Source organism: Triticum dicoccoides, chromosome 3A (assembly GCF_002162155.2).
Source record: "Triticum dicoccoides isolate Atlit2015 ecotype Zavitan chromosome 3A, WEW_v2.0, whole genome shotgun sequence".
Classification (NCBI taxonomy): Eukaryota; Viridiplantae; Streptophyta; class Magnoliopsida; order Poales; family Poaceae; genus Triticum; species Triticum dicoccoides.
Window position 1 is genome coordinate 37081602 of NC_041384.1, and position 19638 is coordinate 37101239.

General features: G+C 42.8%; 2 protein-coding genes across 2 annotated transcripts; one reads left to right on the forward strand and one right to left on the reverse strand.

The window, feature by feature from the left end:
* The first annotated feature begins 1465 nt into the window (after positions 1–1465).
* On the forward strand, positions 1466–4482 carry LOC119266898 (glucose-induced degradation protein 4 homolog). Its single transcript, XM_037548180.1, has 8 exons — positions 1466–1620; positions 2303–2364; positions 2660–2803; positions 3447–3520; positions 3638–3692; positions 3768–3830; positions 3933–4060; positions 4160–4482. The coding sequence occupies exons 1-8, from the start codon at positions 1569–1571 to the stop codon at positions 4236–4238; spliced, it is 657 nt and encodes a 218-aa protein (XP_037404077.1). The 5' UTR covers positions 1466–1568; the 3' UTR covers positions 4239–4482.
* A 184-nt stretch (positions 4483–4666) lies between these two features.
* On the reverse strand, positions 4667–6584 carry LOC119271107. The gene is made up of 4 exons (XM_037553054.1): positions 6321–6584; positions 5759–6121; positions 5009–5632; positions 4667–4920 (listed from the first exon to the last, which is right to left on the reverse strand). Exons 1-4 carry the CDS (start codon positions 6388–6390, stop codon positions 4901–4903), a joined length of 1077 nt encoding a protein of 358 aa, XP_037408951.1. The 5' UTR covers positions 6391–6584; the 3' UTR covers positions 4667–4900.
* Between the last annotated feature and the right edge of the window lie 13054 nt (positions 6585–19638).

The following is a 19638-nucleotide window of genomic DNA, read 5'->3' on the forward strand; positions in this document are numbered from 1 at the left end:
AGAGTGGCACACAAACACGAACAATGCAAAGAATCACCTCGCAACAAACTCAAACCCAAGCAATCCTAAGAAGCTCTCCTCGATGATGACGAAATGCAGCTTGGCTGCTTTCATTGCGATTAGAAGGAGTAAAAGGTTACAAATGGGTAACCAGAGAGTAAACAAAGATTGGCCGAGGTTGGGGTTGTGGAATAGAATAGTGTTGTTGTTGTTGTTTCAAAACTAACCCTCAATCAGGCTCCCTTGGCCTTTCAATCAGTGCTATCACCCGACGTCTCCCAGCATCGATCCAAATCTTTGCTTCCTCCTGTGTGTTGGAAAGAACCTGATCAATCGTAGAGGCTTGTTGACTGAAGACACGGGCATTTTGTTCCTTCCATAGTGACCACCAAATGAGCGCACTGATCGATTTCCAAGTTTTTTTGGCGTCCTTCCTGAGCCTACCCGAAGTGCGTGTCATCCAGCCCAGGAGGGTATCATCTGTGGGCAGTGGCGCCATGTCGCTCGGCATCATCAACAAGTCAAGCACTCAAAGCCACAACCCTTGCGTAAATGGGCAGCTCACCAATATGTGCATCGCCGTCTCTAGCTCTGGAGTTTGTTGGCATAGCAAACATGTTGGGTTATGTGGCCAGCCACGCTTGGCAAGGTTATCAGCCGTAAGGCAACGTCCTTGAATCGCCAGCCCAACGAAGAACTGGCACTTCGGCGGGGCCTCGGAGTTCCAGGCCATTTTGGCAAAGTCCTGCTTGATGGTTGCTGCAAAGAGAATTCTGTTCACAGAGGCTGCGCTGTAAACATCATTGGCCGTCCATCTCCATGAGATTGAGTCCTGCTGATCTGAATTGAGGTGCACTGCTTGAAGGTCATGCCATAGGTTTGTGAACTGGAGGAGCACGTCAGCAGTCATGTTGGCCTTGAAATGTCTCATCACGTCAGCACGTCAGCACGTCAGCTCTCTTTGATGATGATCAAGTAAGCGCATACATTCTAGAAGTAGGACAGCTTGAACATCTGCTCATAACACCTTTCATTGTCACACCAGAGCTCTCATCAAGCCCATGACACACTTCAAACTTTGCAAGTGCGACCCTGAAAAAAGGGAAAAAAGTGTGATCCTAAAACATAAAAGGTAGCAAAAATGATTGCATGGTTAGATGAACTGTGGTATCCTTAGCCCACTAACGTTGAAATCGTGGTGCTCGCATTTATTTCTGAATTCTTTTTCAAGATTTCTGGCGATGTGCATTCAGTGGGGGAAGACGTTCCCATCGACGACGAGGTGCCTACAATGACTTTGTAAATTTCAAGATGATATACCGGCTCAGTCTTTTGGAGGTGCTCATAGAGATAGGGTGCGTGTGCATTCATATGGGTGAGTGTATGTGCGTGTATATGAACGCTCGTGTATGTACTGTGTTAAAAAATTGTTTTTTTCCTGCAAAATACCTGTGACAAATCTGTCCCCATCGTTTTGACACGACTCGAGGCACCAAAACGCCACACTTCTTCTCGAAACATCCATCCAGCACCGTCGCCGGCGACCTCACCCGCCGCCGCCGCCGAAGATGCCGGTGAGGGTGGTCGACACCGCCACCCCTTCCTCGCAGACCTCCTCAGGTTTCGCCCGCCCTCCCTCCCATCTATCCACGCGCGCCCGCCTTGGCTCGTCGCGCGATTCCCAGCTCCAGATCCGATCGGAGGCTGCTCCGGCACCTGCGCCGGATCGATCCAGCGCGTGTCGAATCCAGATTACTCTTAGGTCGGACCGGATTGTGCGAGTAATTTGGTATACTGCTGATTTTAGGATTTGTATGACTCTGTATCCCCTTCTGACCGCGTAAAGTAGGCTGCTGTAATTCGGCCACTCGCGTAGATTCTGTAGGCTGCTCCAGTGCCAGCTGGGAGTACTGGGGATTTGGGGTAGAGCTGATTGGTTCTGACCTCTGAATTCCTTTTGATTTTGTGGCAGCTGTTTAAGGAAGATTCCTAGATAATCAAGTGTTGCGTATGTTTGACTGATTTAATCATTCACGCGTGGTGAATGCGTATTAAGGTGTTTGAGGTCCTGAACGCACTGGGCATGTTAAAATTGCTGTATTTGGAGAAAAAGAACCACAATAGGGACATTGTTATTTAAAGAACAATTTGACCATAAATTTGGTCCACGCTTTTGCATCGGGGGTCTGAAATCGATCTCAAAAAATTAACATAATTATCGCTTTGCAGCCTTAGCTGTTTTTATGATGCTTTTCTAGTTTGGCAGCTCATCGTACGATACTGATTGAAATTATTGTTGCAGGACAAGATGCAAATGCTGTGCAGCCGTCTCCTCCTAGCTGTTCACTCTTAACTGCTGGAAGAGTAAGTCTTTTTGGTGCGTATTTGAACCTTCAATTGAGATGGAACAACTGAAGCTTGAATTATTTTGTATCAAATGGGTTGTTCAAAACCGCAGTAATCATGCAATTTGACACCCTGTCCTCCCATAAGGGATTACCTGTATTTCTAGGGCCAAGGAAAACATTGTCATTAGTTGGGTATGATGTCAAGCTAGAGAGTGCTGTTTTCCCTCCATTTTCTCTTTGTATCCTCGAATTAAAGCTGTGGTGTTCATGTTACTGTGAATTAGCCTAATCTACTTGTATATTTCATCCAGTGTTTTGCAGGAACTCAGAATGTTTCAAGTTTACAAAAAGATGAGGCATGGAAAGTCAATGTTCGTATCCATGGTTGTGATATTGAACAGGGTTATTTATGTGGAACGATGGAGGCACTTAATGTTCCCTTAGCCGACACACCTGTAAGAAACGTGTTTCTTCTTCCACTTTGACTCCCTGACTTTATATGTTATATCTTTTCCTCAAGAAACATTTTTGGACAGATGAAAACCAGTTTTTCCTTTTATAAATTACGAAATCCACTAGTTTCTTTGTCTTATTATCATTACTAAATTTCCAATGTCAAGTTGTCGACATGCATTTAGATGCACTAAATTAAATATTGGGTCACCATAGACTTTCTTAAATGAACTAAAGAAATGTGCTGCTGCAGAGGCAGACTGATTTCTCTCAAAAAAGGAGACCAGAGGGGACGAGCCCCCATAGGCCTTTTACTAAGAAGAAACGATAAACTTGGGTGTGGTATTCACCCCTGTGGGGGCCGAACCCGGCTCGCACGGAGTACTATGCAGTGCTTCTACCACTGAGCTAGCGCTCAGGTCTCTGAGGCAGGCTAGTTTTTTTAAGAAGTTCTAGAAACAATTGCACTACTTGAGAAGAAAATTCAACAGGTAGAAAATCAATATTGGGGTTTTGAAGGAAAAAAAATAAAGTACTTTTGGATAAGCACCAGAGCTTCTAGATTTATAGTTGATGCATTTCCCTTACGATCTGTTTTTATTCATTAACTTCAACTTCGCTTATTGGCTCTCTTTCATTCCATAGGTGGTTACATTCTGGGAGGGGGAGATAGTAGATGCTAAAAATTATACTTTTTTTACTGGCAAGTGGGAGGCATCGTGAGTATCGTTTATGTCAATGCCATCATTTAACTTTTGTTCACACATATATGTCCTGGTGCAGGATAACATTCCAAACTTACTCTTGGAAACACAATTCTTGTTTTTGTTTTGCAGAGCAGAGGATGATGTAAGACACTGGTCCAAGTTCCCATCATTTACCCCTCTTCTGGTAACCAATTACTTAAATTGGTGTGGTCAGCAACATGACTTTGAGAATGTGTTACTAATTTATTTTGTTTTGCAGAGTCAGATTGAGGCAGATGGTGGCAAGTCTGTGGACCTTAGCAACTATCCTTATATATTTATGGTACTGTACCACCTGACATGTTCATATGTAGAAGCATCATCATATCTTGAAATTCTTATCTGTTGCATTTATTAGCTTCCAATTTTCTGATGCTACTTGCAGAGATGGAAAGAGCAGTACTTTGTTAATGTGGGAGTGGACTGCGGGTTGACCATAGCTGGTTTCTATTACGTCTGCTTTTCTTGTAGCGATGGATCCATTAGTGGCTTTTATTACGACCCAAACAGCAGGTAATGAATAATTTGCCACAGTTTACACATTGCAAGCTTACTACCGAATTTCCTAATTAGGATGTTGTTCCAAACATCTTTTGTTTTCTTTGTGTGTAGTCCCTTTCAGAAGCTTGAATTGAAGTGCACCAACGAGAAACAATCTGGGTTCACCTTTTCTTCATATGAGCTGCAGTGACATGCATGACGCTATTAATCGAAGTGGCAGAGATTACACAGGCGAACTTTCTGTGCTTGCCAATATGAACATATACTGTGTGTGTATTGAACCCGTAGTTCCTGATGTTCCTTTAAAATAGTTGAGATGTTATGTATGTACGGTTGTGCCAGTGAATGTTGCAAGACCAAACAATTATGTAACTTATCCTTTTGCAATCTCAGTATTCTGGGAAAAAAGTATCAATTTGTTTATTTTATCGAAAGTTCACCTGTGTTATTTTTTGTGTTTCTTGTCATAATATGGATGTATCCATATTCAGTGTGATAGGCATTTTTCGTGCCTGCTTTCGCATAAATTAACTGTAGAGTTGAGCATTTTTTGGTTCAGTTATTGTCAATGGAATCTGTGGCAGAATCATAGTGCTGAGGTTTATCTGAAGAGGAACTTGATCAAGATTGTAGTCCTTTACTTTACTCTCCTGTACAAAGGAAAGAAACCCCCTTTGGTTTCATTTTACAGCACACAAGATGTTTTTACTATCAATTCTACGAACAAAGTATTACTCGGGGCATTCTCTTGGTCTTCGCCTCCAGCATCTATATACTGTAAGGCGAATAACTCTCTACTGATGCCGTGTCACTGTGTTCGTCTCTTGCTTCAAGCAGTAGTTAATCCTCTAATTAATAGAACTCTTCTGCATCTGCATGTCATAAGTTTCCAGTAAGCTAATATAGTGTTCAGTAACATATTTTTGCAGATAGGATTGTCCTTGCACAATAGTGGCTTACCTTCTGCAGCACAAGGACGTGTAGACAGCGAAACAGGAGGTAATTCTACTCTCCCTTCTTGCAGGAACCAAGAAGAGATTTTCTTTGCCCTCTGCATCAAAGGCCTTTCAACATTCTCAGTCCATGCGTCTAACAGATTTAGGGCAGCCTCAGTGATAACTTCGGCAAGTGCTTCGTCATCTGGACTAGGCTCCAGTTTGAGCAGAAGGTATCTATTAACTGATACTAATATCTCTACCATGTGCCTTTTGTCGATATTGTATGCTACCATTGTATCTTGGATTCTAGAGACCATCTTGAGGGCAGCCTGGAATACTGTAGCACATGCCTTTCTGAATATCTCGGTTGTCGATTCAGGGCGTTCCTTGTTGCTCCAAACTTTGTTTTCGATTTCTGGCCCGTATTCTAGTATCGGTGCAAATGTCACGGTCTTCTGCTTGGATGTTTTGACCCGCAGCTTCTTTGATTCCATCAGCATTTCATTGGCTTCCTTCATTTCTGACTCGAACCTGCTGCTGACCTTGAAGAATGGTTGTTCCTGGCAAGCGGTGGGGCTCGGGGCTGGCGTGTTCTGCCTTGATGATGCTTGCACGTAGACCTCAGGTTCGAACTCCGACTCAGCAACTACAGTTCACATGGACATAGAAATTTATCGTGTTTCGTTGCAACTGAACTATAAAGAATTGGTGTGTTTGCTGAACTGAACTGGAGATAGTTAGACAGGTGGGGTTTCATTTGAACTTAGCATACATGAAGATGGGTGTAGTGCCGTGCTTGGGGTTCCAAGGCGCTCATCATCATCGTATTGTCCTCCCCTGCCGTAGGTGTCATCCGAGCTGGGCCCGATACGTGGTGTCCACATCATCATATCATCGTGCGAGGGATGCTTCTTTTTGTGATGCAGAAGGTGCATCCATTTCTTAGCCTTGCTCTTTACCTTGCCCAGCACTGGCTTCTTCTGGCTCCCTCCTGGGGTCTTTGGCGACCCCGTGGGGCTCACCGGTGGCGCCCGCGGTGAAGGGCTCACCAGCGGCGTCCGTGGTGAAGCGCTCACCAACGGTGAAGGCGAATAATATTGTTGCTGCTCCTCCCATTCATCATATGGAGTTTGGCCTGCAAACCAACGGTCACCCAAGGTTAAGCTACGGGCAATTTTCCATTTTCAGCAGGGTGAGCGCCCAAACATCTTTGCAGAGGAGAGAATGGCAAAACATTGATTAAGCCATGCAGCACCGTGAGGAATCGGAAACATGTGCTTAGGGGAAGATGAAATCCTGACAAAAATCACAATCGACACCAACAAATCTCTTACCGTGTTGGGCGACGTGGGGGTCGCCTCGCTTGCCGCTGATCCCCTTCTTCAATTTTCTGAGTCCATTCATGTCTGTGTGCAGGAAATGAAAGCGAATCCGGAAACTGAAATTCGGGAGGAGCCGGAGCCTGCTTTTTCAGGGGATGATGTTGTGCTGGTAAAAGGCGAGCAAAATGGGTTCTGCTGGACCTATCCTAAAGTTGGTAAAGTTGAGGTTGCCATTCCGTTTTGAAGTTATAGTGGCAGCAGGGGTGGATTTCGGGAGGGTAGCGGCCGCGTTTTGCCGTGCTATTTTTGGGGTGGTGTTTGGTGGTCAAGAGACCTCCAAAAACTCTTTTTTTCCATATGTTTCATACAATCATTGCTTTACTTCTCGCTCACTCTATTGCCTTTCTTGCTCCTCACGGTGGCTAGATTCCAGCCTTCATAAAAACTGTCGTAACCTTCCAACAAAATGTAGTATCTAAACAAACAACATATACCTGTAGCAACGCACAGGTACAATCAACATAACGCAGTTTAAAACCATATCTCGGTTGTCTTATTGTCTGGAACCGAGCATTTTTTATAAGCAACAACATAATCGTGCAAGATGTTACGAACAACTTTTGAGGACCACACACTAAGCAGACGCTCCCAGTGGTTGCATATGTCATCCCTGTACTGCCCACTAGATTTCTATAGTATCAAGAAGAAATATTAGGTAGAATTGTCAAAGCACGCTGAATCACCCTAGCAGAGAGTTAGAGCATATGATGGCATTAATATTCTGCAAGGATTTTCCTCAGAAGAAAACATTTGGCAAGGATTTAAATAAACCAAAACAGATGTTGCAGGCTTTGTTCCTTGGGGGAGGATTGAAGTGCGCCATATAACTAAGGCCATTACTTTACCACCTAATTATAACGATAGAAACATGCTGACTTCATACAACATCCGCCTTAAGAATCTTGCTAGAGAACACAAAAATTATAAACTTGAAAACAGTCACTCTACCACTAAAACCATGATAAACATTGAAGGGAGATCAGGTTGGGCACATGGAGGCAGCTAATCAAAGAGGGAAACAGGGAAGAACTCACCAGAGCAGAGCCTACATCCAGCTTACGTGCATTACTATCAGGGGTAGAACTGATGCCGTCCCGAAACTGAAGAAAATGTGGTTGTTGTGCAAATGTTCTTTTGCTTGAACAAAGGATTTTAGAGAATGAAACCTGAAGGCATGATGCTTATCTTAGTCATATGTTAGATTCTGAGTAGCTACTTCAAGAGGCATCGCTTTATATTGAATCAACAGAGAGAAAATGAACACGATCAACATGCAACAAACATCGGATGCTCTGCTAGTGCATGAGTAGAAGATAACCAGGCTCGGAGAAACAAACTTGTATCTTAGACAAAATCATATATGAATCAGCTGGAGAATAACTTTTTCTACAATATATTTTGCAGAGTTTTTCAATGTCAGACTCTGCAGTGGTCTTCAGTGTGTTTACACAAAGAAATCCGAGCTTTGGTTTAACTGCAAAAAGGGGGAAACACATACGATTTTTTGTTAGTAGCATCTAATTTACGCTCACATATCGAAGTCAAGGAAATGCACAACTGAAACATATCAGAGACGTGTATGTATTGAGTGCTGACACGAGGAAATGAACAAGAGCACCTACCATCGAGAGCTGGTTGGAAAAAGTTGATTCTCCGAAGTCCAAAGCAAAAAAGATTAACTCTAGCCATGGTACTATACGTAGTCGGAAACAAGATGTACCTTCGTGCAGACCCACTGTTGGCTGCAGATTTGCCAGACTGAGGCAGTGACACGACTCATTCAAAGATCATGTTGTTCGGCTGGAGTTAACATGGATAGCACTATCTACACGGCGACAATACATTGCTAAAAAGTCTACACAAGATGATGCTTCTAGCATTCTCTGGCTCTATTTCTTAAGTTTCTCTAAGTTTTCACCCATATGATCTTTCTCTAGTTGCTACTATCAAATTTGAGATTTCATACAAATGAAGCATTTTTTGTTTCAACATATAAAAGGAAATAATGAAGGAAAAGATTGTCTGAACTCTGGCCAAACATGTAGAGAACCTCCGGTTCACTGCACCAGTATGAACAGCTTTCCTGTTCTTAGCTTTGCTCTCCTGGCTCCCTTCCCAGCTCACATGCCTTGATCAATGACAACTTCTTTTCCATCTCCACTTTCGCAAAGTAAGCATAGATTGCATATCAAGATGCAACAGCAGCAAGAGAAGATCAGGTTCACCTATAAACAGTAAAGGATAAATTTAGGATGTAAATACTGTTGCCCCTGGCTTAGAATTTCCTATTTACATAGAATGTACATAATACTGAAACCTAAGCAGGATAAAGGAATCGCTTCTTGTTGGATAAACTGCGCATCTGGTTGGATTTGCATCAGATCGTTACCTGGAGAGTCGGATTGAGTGACTACCATCATGTGTAGTTATTTCCTTTTGTGTTCAAACGTACGCAACAGAATCGATTACTTTGGTACTGTTATATGCACTAGCATCTATATAAAGCTCGAGGCTGCCATTGCCATTTTCCTTCTTCTCTGCACGCAGAAGAAAAGCCTACTAACCGGAATAAATGATCTGAAGGGAGGGACTGAGCAGCCTTGGGCACACACTCACATTTCCAAATGAATAACTCATTTGCAGTTCACTCTCGGCTTTTACATGTTTGTTCTGCCATAAATCCTTGCACAACTCGCGGCCAGTGTGTGTGTTGCCTCCAGCCCCGGAGCTGCAAGAGCGGCATGGCGGATGTAGGTCGGAGGAGTTGCATCGGCTGGTGCGTTGGAGCCGTCGCAGCCGTCGACGGACATGTCTTGTCGCCTCCAGAACCGCCTCTTTGCTGGCACCACCAACGGCGTTGCTCAAATGTTCAAGACAAGGAGGAGAGGCGGAGGCGTGTGGCCACAGCCAGGACACGGGGACGCGCGGGAGGCCGCTCCGATGTCCATGGCGACGCCGCGGCGGGAACCCTCGCGGCCGCAAGGCCACGCGCGAGGCATAACGAAGAGCAGGCGCTCGGGGGCGGAGCGGCGCCGGGGGAGACGGCTGGCAGCGGCCGGGAACGGAGGCGGCGGCGGCAGCGGCGGTTGCTCGGGAGAGAGGGCGGAGGGGGTTACAGGGGTGAGTGTCGGCGGAGGGAACCGGGCTCCGGGGGCCAGAGAAAGGCCGTAGCGGGCCTCGACCGAGCTTTTCAGGGTTCGCGGGCCGGTGTGGGATGTTGTATCCTTAAGTCGCCATACTTCACATAGAAAACAATCTTAAACAATATGATTGAAACTACATATCCTTTATTTATAGTAGAAGCATAACCTCTTACGTAAAGCACCGGCATCGCATGCAAGACAGTGTCTCTCACAATTTATCTACATGTTAGCATGTTGCAAAGAGCAGTTATCAACCTTTTATCATCGACCATTCGCTATCGATGAAGCCATACAAATAGATTAAAAAAAATCGGAATCCATCGGCCATACAGTCATAAAGTCACATGAACACGACAATTAGCTTAAACCAATTTATTTTTGTTGGTTTGTTTATATGAACTAAGCAGGATACTGGATACTTATATGAGATGAAAAGATTGACGTGGCATCAAGTTAGCTTGCTAGCTAACTAAGCGAGGTAGGAAACCAATTGCCAACCACAATCCTTCTTTAATAAATTCCAAAGCATATGGTTCAAACTATAGTAACATTGGATACTGTTCTATGCTCTAGGAGTGTGACATGAGATATATATCGTCATGTGCAAATCATGCAGCTGCGTCAAGGCTTTTGACATTGTGCGTGCTTTCTATCAATCGACCAGAAATCCGAAACGTCCACGATGCGGGCTCTCGCCAACACTTCTATAGATAAGTTCTATTAAGGTGTTGCAACCACACACAATAGGAAAAAAATATGGGTAGTGATTATATAGCATATTGTTTAAAATAAAACTGATGATGTCATGCTTCTAGATATAGCTATGAAGGATAAAATGTACCAACAACTATGGGTAAACCAAGCCCAATACTTGGCATGGGCGGAGCCAGGGTATTCCATGGGATACCAATGATTTGGCCCAAAAGATAGATCCCATGGAATACCCTTCTTCCAGTTCCCTCCCTTCAGTTCGCTTCTTGACCTCTCTTCTCCCTATTCTCAACCTAGATGCACACCAATGGAGGCGGCCGATGGCGATGAGGTGACGACCACGACACCAGCATGGCAACACCTACAAGCGGCCGCAACACAACAAGCAAGTAAGCAAGTCGAACCCTCCACCGGTCTCCCTGACCTCTCGGCTGCTCGTCCCCAACGCTCACCATGGCGTCAGTGTACGGGGGTCGTTGATCCTACATGGTACGCTGAAGATACCTGGGGCCAAACCATTTCATACGAACGCGTTGTCAAAATCCGTATTCATATAGTCACACTTATTGCGCTTGCTTGCAGCCTTGGTGATATGGTATCTGTGAGCGATGTTGAGCTTGTTTTGTGGACTCTTTGTGTGAGGTTGATGTGTTCGTCTGTCCGAGGCAGCTCAAAGTCCTACCAAACCATGCTGTTTTCAGTCTTTGTTTCTCTTCTTACCATTGACAGTGGGCGTGGCTTCTATGCTTTCTTGTTAACGACTGCTGCTAGTTAAAAAAATATGAAGGAGGCTCGTTCACAAAAGCAAAAGGAAGCTCAAGTACCGAAGGTGTAATTCTGGCAATTTAGCATGATGAGTTCCTGTTGGGAATTGGCATTGAATACTTATGCATTCCAAATTTCAGATTTTATATCCATATGTTTTTGCGAGAGCATGAACTAACGTTGCCTGCATGCTTACAGTTCCAGAATGCAAATTAATCAGGTTATAAGTATATATATATAAGCAATTCCATTGCACTCTAATAATTTATGTCAAACTTTGGTTCATTGGCTTATGTCATGTATTTTCAGAATACAAATTAATAGTTTGAACTAATGAAAATGTGCTTTCCTCTCTGATGAATCCGGGTGTTGGCTGCATTTTTTTTTGTTCTTTGTATAAAGGGCTTGTGGAACATGGCGCTAGATGAAGTTGAGGCGTACCTCCATACAAATTGACATGAACATGGACATAACTCAATCTGCAAAGGAGTTTGCCGAGATGCTTTCGCAGCCACGATCTTCGACAGACAACATCAAAGATCGGCTAGTCTAGTCACCCTTACCACTTGGGTGCACGGACCATCCCCTTTTTACACATGTCTAGCTCACCAGCTTCGACTCATCTATTTTGGTTACACACTTACACATGATTGAAACACCTAATTCTCTGTTAATTACAAGTCTAACTATACCACAACTCAAACACAAATATTCAACACAATTACGTCACATTTTCAACACAATTACCTCACAGTTGGGAAAAAATAACATGACAATCTAATAAGATAACTTAGACCGTTCATGCGTAAAACTGTACAAGAAAACATAACAATCTAAGATCATTTTGGTAAAGAAAATAAAATGCATCATTTCTTTTCCAGTACAGATCTATATTTAGGTGCACACATGCTACTTTCTTCTTTAAACATACAAGATAGCGCTTCATGGATGAAATTCCTTGGCAGTTGGAAGAGGGCATTTAGGGTTGTAATAAGGACAATTCTTTATGCACTCATCCCATGTGGAGAAACCGGGGGAGGGGGGTGGCTTGTTGAGGCAACAGTAGAAATCGTACATGCCCTCAGGACGCAAAACTTCACAACAATCTTTGCTTCAGTGAGCACTAGCGTTGTCTTCGTATGACAAAATATATTTGGTTATATATATATATATATATATATATATATATATATATATATATATATATACTCATAAATTTGATATTTAATAGAAAAAGTAAATGATTAAAACATACAGGTAATGACAACAAGGCAATAATAGAGGATGCCGATGTTATATGCTTACACTCTGCACTTGTCGTAACCGAACGAATGAAGAAGATAATGGCCATGACATGCACCAAGCGGTTCCCCGTCATATCAACTTTTTACAACTTGATTATTTAGCCTGGCTTTACCAACATAGCATCGCAAGTGAGGCATGCAACGACCACTCCACATGGGCCACTTCCCTCGCTTCAATGTATTGAATGTAATCAAGGAATATATGGTAATTAGTTTATTTGAAGATCCTGCAACTAGTGGTGAGATAATTCCATAGATGATTGGTTAGACTGATATCCCGATTGATGCATACAATCTGCTATATACTATCAATTGCAAGATTATATAGCGGTATTTACCCCGATGAGATTTTTGTATGTTTTATGTAGTATATATCTGTCAAAATCAAGAGTATATATGATGATAATTGCCATATTAATTAGCAGACATGCATTATGTCGGATATTAATAGGTATACCTTGTTTTTGGGGACTATATGTGCTAGGAGGGGGGGGGGGGGGCTTTAGTCCCCACCCTTTAATGCCGGTTGGTGAACCGGGACTAAAGGTCCTTACGAACCGGGACTAAAACCCGATTCTGCAGTAGTGTCATGTTGACCCTTGTTGAAGCAACAGTAGCAAGCTTTATAATTTGTTGTTGAAATACATGTCCTCAAGATGCAAAACTTTAAAGCTATCTTGCTTTCAGTGATAGCACTAACACTTGTCTTTGTATGATAATCTAGATAGCTCTTTCTCCCAGCCTCGAGACGACCTATTGCATGCATATTTGATTATACTAGATGATTCCCCGCGCGTTGCTGCAGGATTGTATGGTGAAAAAAAATAACATTTGTGATTACATAAAATGATAGTTTTGATGATCATGGTACTCTTTCGGTTGGAATAATGTTATGAGTTTGGGGGAAGGGAAACTTTTAACTCTCTTCTATTTAGTTCTGTGTACTAACAACGGGAACATTTGGAAGTACATTATCAAAGACTTCTCCGTTACATACTTTCCAAATGCAACAGGTCTCAAAACAGCAACTTCCATCGCAAATAGTCTATTTATCTATTGTTCAACAAACTCTATCCCCCCAATAATTTACATGCATTTTCTTCATGAAGGCGGGATAAAGTGTCAGCATTGCAGGACAAATAAAAAAATCAAAGAAAAGTACAGCTAGCTATATTCCTTTACTAAGGCACAAATGTAATCTAGGAGGTTTTTTTTTACAATGGACCAGATATTGTGTGTTAACTTTGACTTGAAGGAGCTGCCGAAAAATATCTTGCAACTGAGAACTTGAGCCAGCAAAAGATATCCAAAGTAAATTGAGATGGGTAGGAACTTGGGAGGTGCCCATCAGCTGCTTGTAGTTTGTCAATATGCAAAAAGAGAACGTATTCACTCCACTTGTTCGACCAGGAGAGACCTCAATTTTTAGTATGCCCATCAAAGACACAAACCATGGCAGCAGGAGCCTTGTCGCTTTAGTAACAGTGGATGTTAGGGGACAAAGCTAATCATTAAGAATAATGACGCATGTAGTTATATGACATAGCAATAAATGGACTACTGTTCCCTAAAAAAGACTGATCACTTGACGTCATGCCATGGGAGGAAGAGAGATGCGGACGAAATCACTGTTCTAACCTTGTCAACGTTTATAGTCACAAACTGAACTCGACGTGAAAGTATTTTGCGATTTGACCCTCTTAGAAATGCCAGAGCCCGCGGCGTTTCCACCCAACATAGAAACGCCGAGCAAGCTAGCGTTCCCTGCCAACACGGAAACGCCGAGGCAGCTAGCGTTTCTGCCCTGGCCCACAGTCAGTCCGAACCCGCTGTTTTTGCTGACGTGGCATGCGTGAAACGCCAAGGTCCTTGGCGTTTCTGAACTGGATTAAGTAACGTGCGTGGGCCGCGGGGGCCTAACCCAGCCCACTCGCAGTCCCAGCCCCGGTCAGGTAGTTCTTCCCGGGACGAACTGGTGGCCGCCCCTTCCCTCTTCTTCACCAAGTCTCTCCCAGATCTGCTATTTTGATCATGAAAACGAGTAGATCGGAGCATCCCCGAGTTGCTTGAGGTATTCTCTTCCCAATCCTCCATTTATTTTCAGTCAAGATTGGCTATTGTAGATGCATTTTTTCAAACATGGTGGAACCCTAAGATGAGTTATTAGTGATTTGTTTGATGAATATTTTGGTTACATTATGTTTAGAAAGAAGACATATACTACTTGTGTTGAAGTATTCTTAGTTAACTTGTTTAGTATTGGATTTAGAGAGAGACCATTTTTTTGGATTAGGTTGAACCTATTATTTCTTAATAATTAGTTGTGATAGATTCTTTAGGATAAAATAGGTTGAAAAGAATTGGTGTTGGTAATGTCGTTCGTGATTTGTATCTTTGGGATAATTTGTAGTAGTTCTCACACGATTTTGTATATGATGTGGTCATAATTTTAAGCATATATCATAACAAATCCATTGACCTTATTTTGTAGGATGTTTGAGCCGGATAAATATCCCGGCCTTGATGATTATTATGAGGAGAAGCATCGTGCTGTGCTAGTGGAAAGAGGGGAGGTAATTATGTATCTACATTGTTGATTCTCATATTGTGAGTAGTTTAGAGAAGTATATAAATTGTGTGTGTGCTTTTTGTAGGTTCCTCCAGTACTTCGTTTGAGAGGCCACAACCCACGTGAGTCCCTGAAGTATGATCGTCGCTATGAGCCTTATTTTAGAAAAATGGATCTTCTCCCGTTTGTGCTCAACTTTAAAGGCACACCACCATGGCTGAACTCGACGGCCATTACCGCCCTTACGGACCGTTGGAGGCCGGAGACGCACTCTTTTCACCTTGCTCTTGGTGAGATGACCGTCACTTTGGAGGATATTGCGATGATCTCCGGTCTTTCGATCGAGGGCAAGGCTCTTACCGGGAAGGTGAGGTCTGAGGGGTGGCGACAAAGGGTTGCAGGTTTGGTTGGTGTTGAACCTCCCCCATGGATTCATGAAACAAAGAAGGATCCTAGGCCATCTCACTACTGGGAAAAGGCCTACTAGTGGCACACCTGTTTTGCCTACTAATGGCGCACTACAGGTGCGCCACTAGTAGCACGCCATTAGTATTTTTTACTAATGGCGCACCTGTGGTGCGTCATTAGTATCTGGTATACTAATGGCGCACCATGCAGTGCGCCATTAGTATAGCCCACGGTGCACCATTAGTATGCCTCCCAGGGGCCATATTTACCCATGTGCTTTGGCATACTAATGGCGCACTGGTGGATGATGCGCCATTAGTGTGCTCTGGCTTACTAATGGCGCACTATGTGATGGTGCGCCACTAGTATGAATATTAGGGATTTTTTCTTTTCTGATATTTTCACAGGTTACAAAATATATTATTGGATAGAATATAGCTAGCACCACACAGCAACAACAGATTCATCGAATACAATAAAAGATTAGTCTCCGAATACAATTCATCATATTAGTCTCCGAATTCAAAAGACCGAACAAAGATAGAACAATACAAGTCTCGAGACCGCGAGTAGCGAGTTTGTCGGAAGTAATACTAATCCTAACAAGTCCTACTAATCATCATCATACAACTTCTACTCGTTATTAATAACAAGTCATACGATCATCATCTTGATAGTCATCGAACCAACCCTACTTAATTGTTCTTAGCACATGATCATCAGTATTAGGCAGGACCTAAATACCCTATTTAAGGTAAAATAGCATAAAACAATATAGACCCTGACTCTCCATTATGGAGAATGGAGATCATCCTGTCTCCAATTCTTGCACTTCGCTTCCTTTTGCTTCCAAGAACCTCCTTACGACTGTCCATACATTTTTCCATCATTTGATTTTCATGTCTTCACTTCTTTTAGAAATCTCGTATGGATAGTTGAGATTCGTAGGATGACCTGGCTGTATGTTCAAAACATTAAGACTACCTTTATGATACATCAAATGAGGCACACAATTCTCTGGGATTATCTATTAAAAAACATAGTAATAACTTCATAGTTAGCAATGATGTACTAGTTTTAGAAGTATGCAAAAGATGCACGGATGTCGTAATAGTAAAAAATCTTACTAGGGTATCTCCATGATAGTTACCGTAGTTGAACACATGCACTAGTGGCACGTATTGACCATAATATTGAGGAGTTTGATTGTAGATATTGTAATTCTCAATGTCAGTACAAAATCCGACCAGATGATTTTTCTCCTTCTAAGTTGTTAATTCGGAGCCATCGGTGTAGTGGGTTTTGTCTACCATCTCCCGCACATTCTTTGAACAATAAAAATAAGCTGTCAACTATTTTTAAATAAACAATATAAATTAGCTAATAACTATGTTTGAGAAACCCACGTAGCGGTAGAATTGGAGGTGTATCAACAAGGACCCAAATGTCCATATCGTCTTGCTCGATTTTAGGATCACCAAGATCCATGGTGACAAGCATACCCTCATCAAAACCATACATCTTGCAAAATGCTTCCTAATTTTTGCAACCAAAATGGGTTATGCTCCCAGAATTATACAGATTTACTTCAAAATCCACATCGTGATGAGTCCTTAGGTGAATTTTCTTTGTTTCAGAAATTTCATGGTCTTCAAAATCCATCCTCTCCAAGACATAGCGTCTTGCATGGCATGGGATAAGCTATACTCGAATTGTAAAAGATGAAAATTACACGTTGAAATAGTTGAAGTCATGCTTAATTATGAAAAAAAACAAGTGTCGTCGTTGCGTACCGTTTCAACTTCGAAGGTCTCCTCGGGCTTAATGCTGAAGCGCCGATCATCGTCCAGGTGAGGCCTATCGCACAGACCTTGATCGTCGTGGCACCAGTCGCACTCCCCTGGGAGACTTTCGTCGTCCGATGACGACATTTCCTACGTTCATAATTCAAAACTACATCATCTCTGTTGGGTCCAATAAGATAATCCACAGTGTGGTGAAGTGAAGTGGTAATTTTGAGAGCAAATGGTTAGGATGAGTGGTTCCTCTTCCAGATTAGGGTTTATCGATGACGAGCAACTGACATTAGTAATAACTATGAGTTGATATCACACTTCTATATGTATAACAGAAGAGGCAATTGATCCTACTTAATTAAGTACTAAGATAACCCGGCCCATGCATTTGTCGCAAGTACCCCATATGTCCTATTTTTAGCAAAGTCATGCTAAAATTCACGAAAAATTTCAGCATGACCTTTGCTGAAAATAGGACATATGGAGTACCCGAATTTGCTGGAACGGAAGTTAATCGACATTCCGGCAAACTCAAGGGCCTCTCGGGGTACCTGCAAAATCATCATGACACGATGGTCGGAGACAAAACCCAGCAAACTAGCACCACATGTGAGCAGTGGGAAAGGCAAACAAGTCAGAGAAGACGCTAGCCAGCCAGCCAGCCAGCACAGTAACATGTAACAGCCAAAATGAACAGTCCATAAAATCCCAACCACAATCTCTAATGGTTGATTTGCATCATATGTATTGTTAATCAAGCTAGCATATTACAGACAGACAAAGAAGCAATTACAGACAAGCTTGGATCATCATATTGGTTGGTGATGACTCATCAAGCTAGCATATTAATCTCTGAACATATGTATTGATCACCAGAGGAAACAAGATTTGATAAACTGGTGATGACTCATCAAGCTAGCAAGCTGGCTAGTATTGTTAATTATCTAGTGTTGTTAATTACTCTAGTTAGTTAGGGAGGGAGGGGGGGGGGTAATTATAAACAGTAGCAGATGCACATTTTTTTCTTTCAAAGCACACCTCTTTGTTTCAGCTATCTATATATCTTGTTCTATGCTGCATTTTTAATTCCTGATGTTAACAAGAGTGTTTGTCAAAAGGAAAAACAAAGTTCATGGCAGTGTAGCTAGCTTCTCATGCATCCCTCTTATCAACTAGTTCCTTTCCCTAATCTTTCTAATTCTTGTAGTTCACAAACTTCACAAGTTGACATATCACATAAAGATGTTTCTATACAATAGTAGAATTGGTAAACAGAGAGAAGAAGAGAGAGTTCATATTACCAACGTCCCGTTCAGCAACGGAGGGAGTCGACCGTCGGTCGTCCTGTATTGAGTGTGGAGAGGAGGGAGGCAACCGGAGGAATGGCTGGAGTAGCTGAAATTTACCTGATATGTTCCATGAATGTGGAAGAACTATGAGGAAAGAACTTGAAAAAAAAGAATATATCTTATAGAATATTAGTATCTTATAGAATATACTCATGAAGTTTCTGAGATCAGAACTTGTTTAGAGGTTATCAGTAAAAAAATTCAGAGTTCTACAGCAGGCATGGCACTCAACTACAGTGTGAAGAGCATTGTAATCATCTGGAGCAAAAAGGCGAGGAAATGACAGGACATTTCATATCTAGAAACAAAATGTGTGGTTTCTGTAAACATAATAGGATTAGAAAATGCTACATGATGGTTTGTTCAGAAGAGGAATAATCCCAGGATGTAGCATGTATCATGGGGTCAAAACCTGGGACTCCCTATTGTAATTTGATTTTGATTATTAATTTTTCTATAAGCACATGAATCACAATCTGTGAGCACATGATTGATGAAATTCACTTTATAATTTACTTTTTCAAGAAAGGCTTGATAGACTAGTAAACTACAAAGCTCCAATTCTACTAAGGATATAGTGGGGATCGAGCAGAGAGGGAGAGGGCAAGGAGGGAGGAGCAGAGAGGGGGGCGGGGGCTTACGGGCGGAGGACGACGGGCGGCGGAGGAGGGGGACTTACGGGCGGCGGCGGGACGGTTGCGGGTCGGCGACGGTCGTCGTCCTGCACCCCGTGCGGTCGTCGGCGGCGGGATGGTTGGGGGCCGCGGTGGCTTGCTGTCCGGTGGGCGGCAGAGGAGCTGCAGTGGTGGGGGGCGCGGGGGCGCGAGGGCGGCGGTGTCGTGGGTCGTCGGGGCAGCGGCGCGCAGGGGCTGAGAGATGTGAGATGGGATCGGCCGGGGATTGGGGCCGAGATTTTAGTCGGGGGAGGTATAGCAATGGCGCACCACCTAGCGGTGCGCCATAAGTAAGTTTTTTTAGATAGCAATGGCGCATCCCCCCAGCGGTGCGCCATAAGTAACTTTTTTTAGCATAGCAATGGCGCACCAGCCAGCGGTGCGCCATAAGTAATTTTATTATTATTATTATTATTATTATTTGTTGCATTCATTAAATTTGTTATTTGAAAATATCATCCAATTTGTTATTTGAAAATATAATCAAATTTGTTTTTTTGGATTTTTAGTTGCATTCATTTGTGACGGTGGAGCGGGGGAGGGTGTGGGGG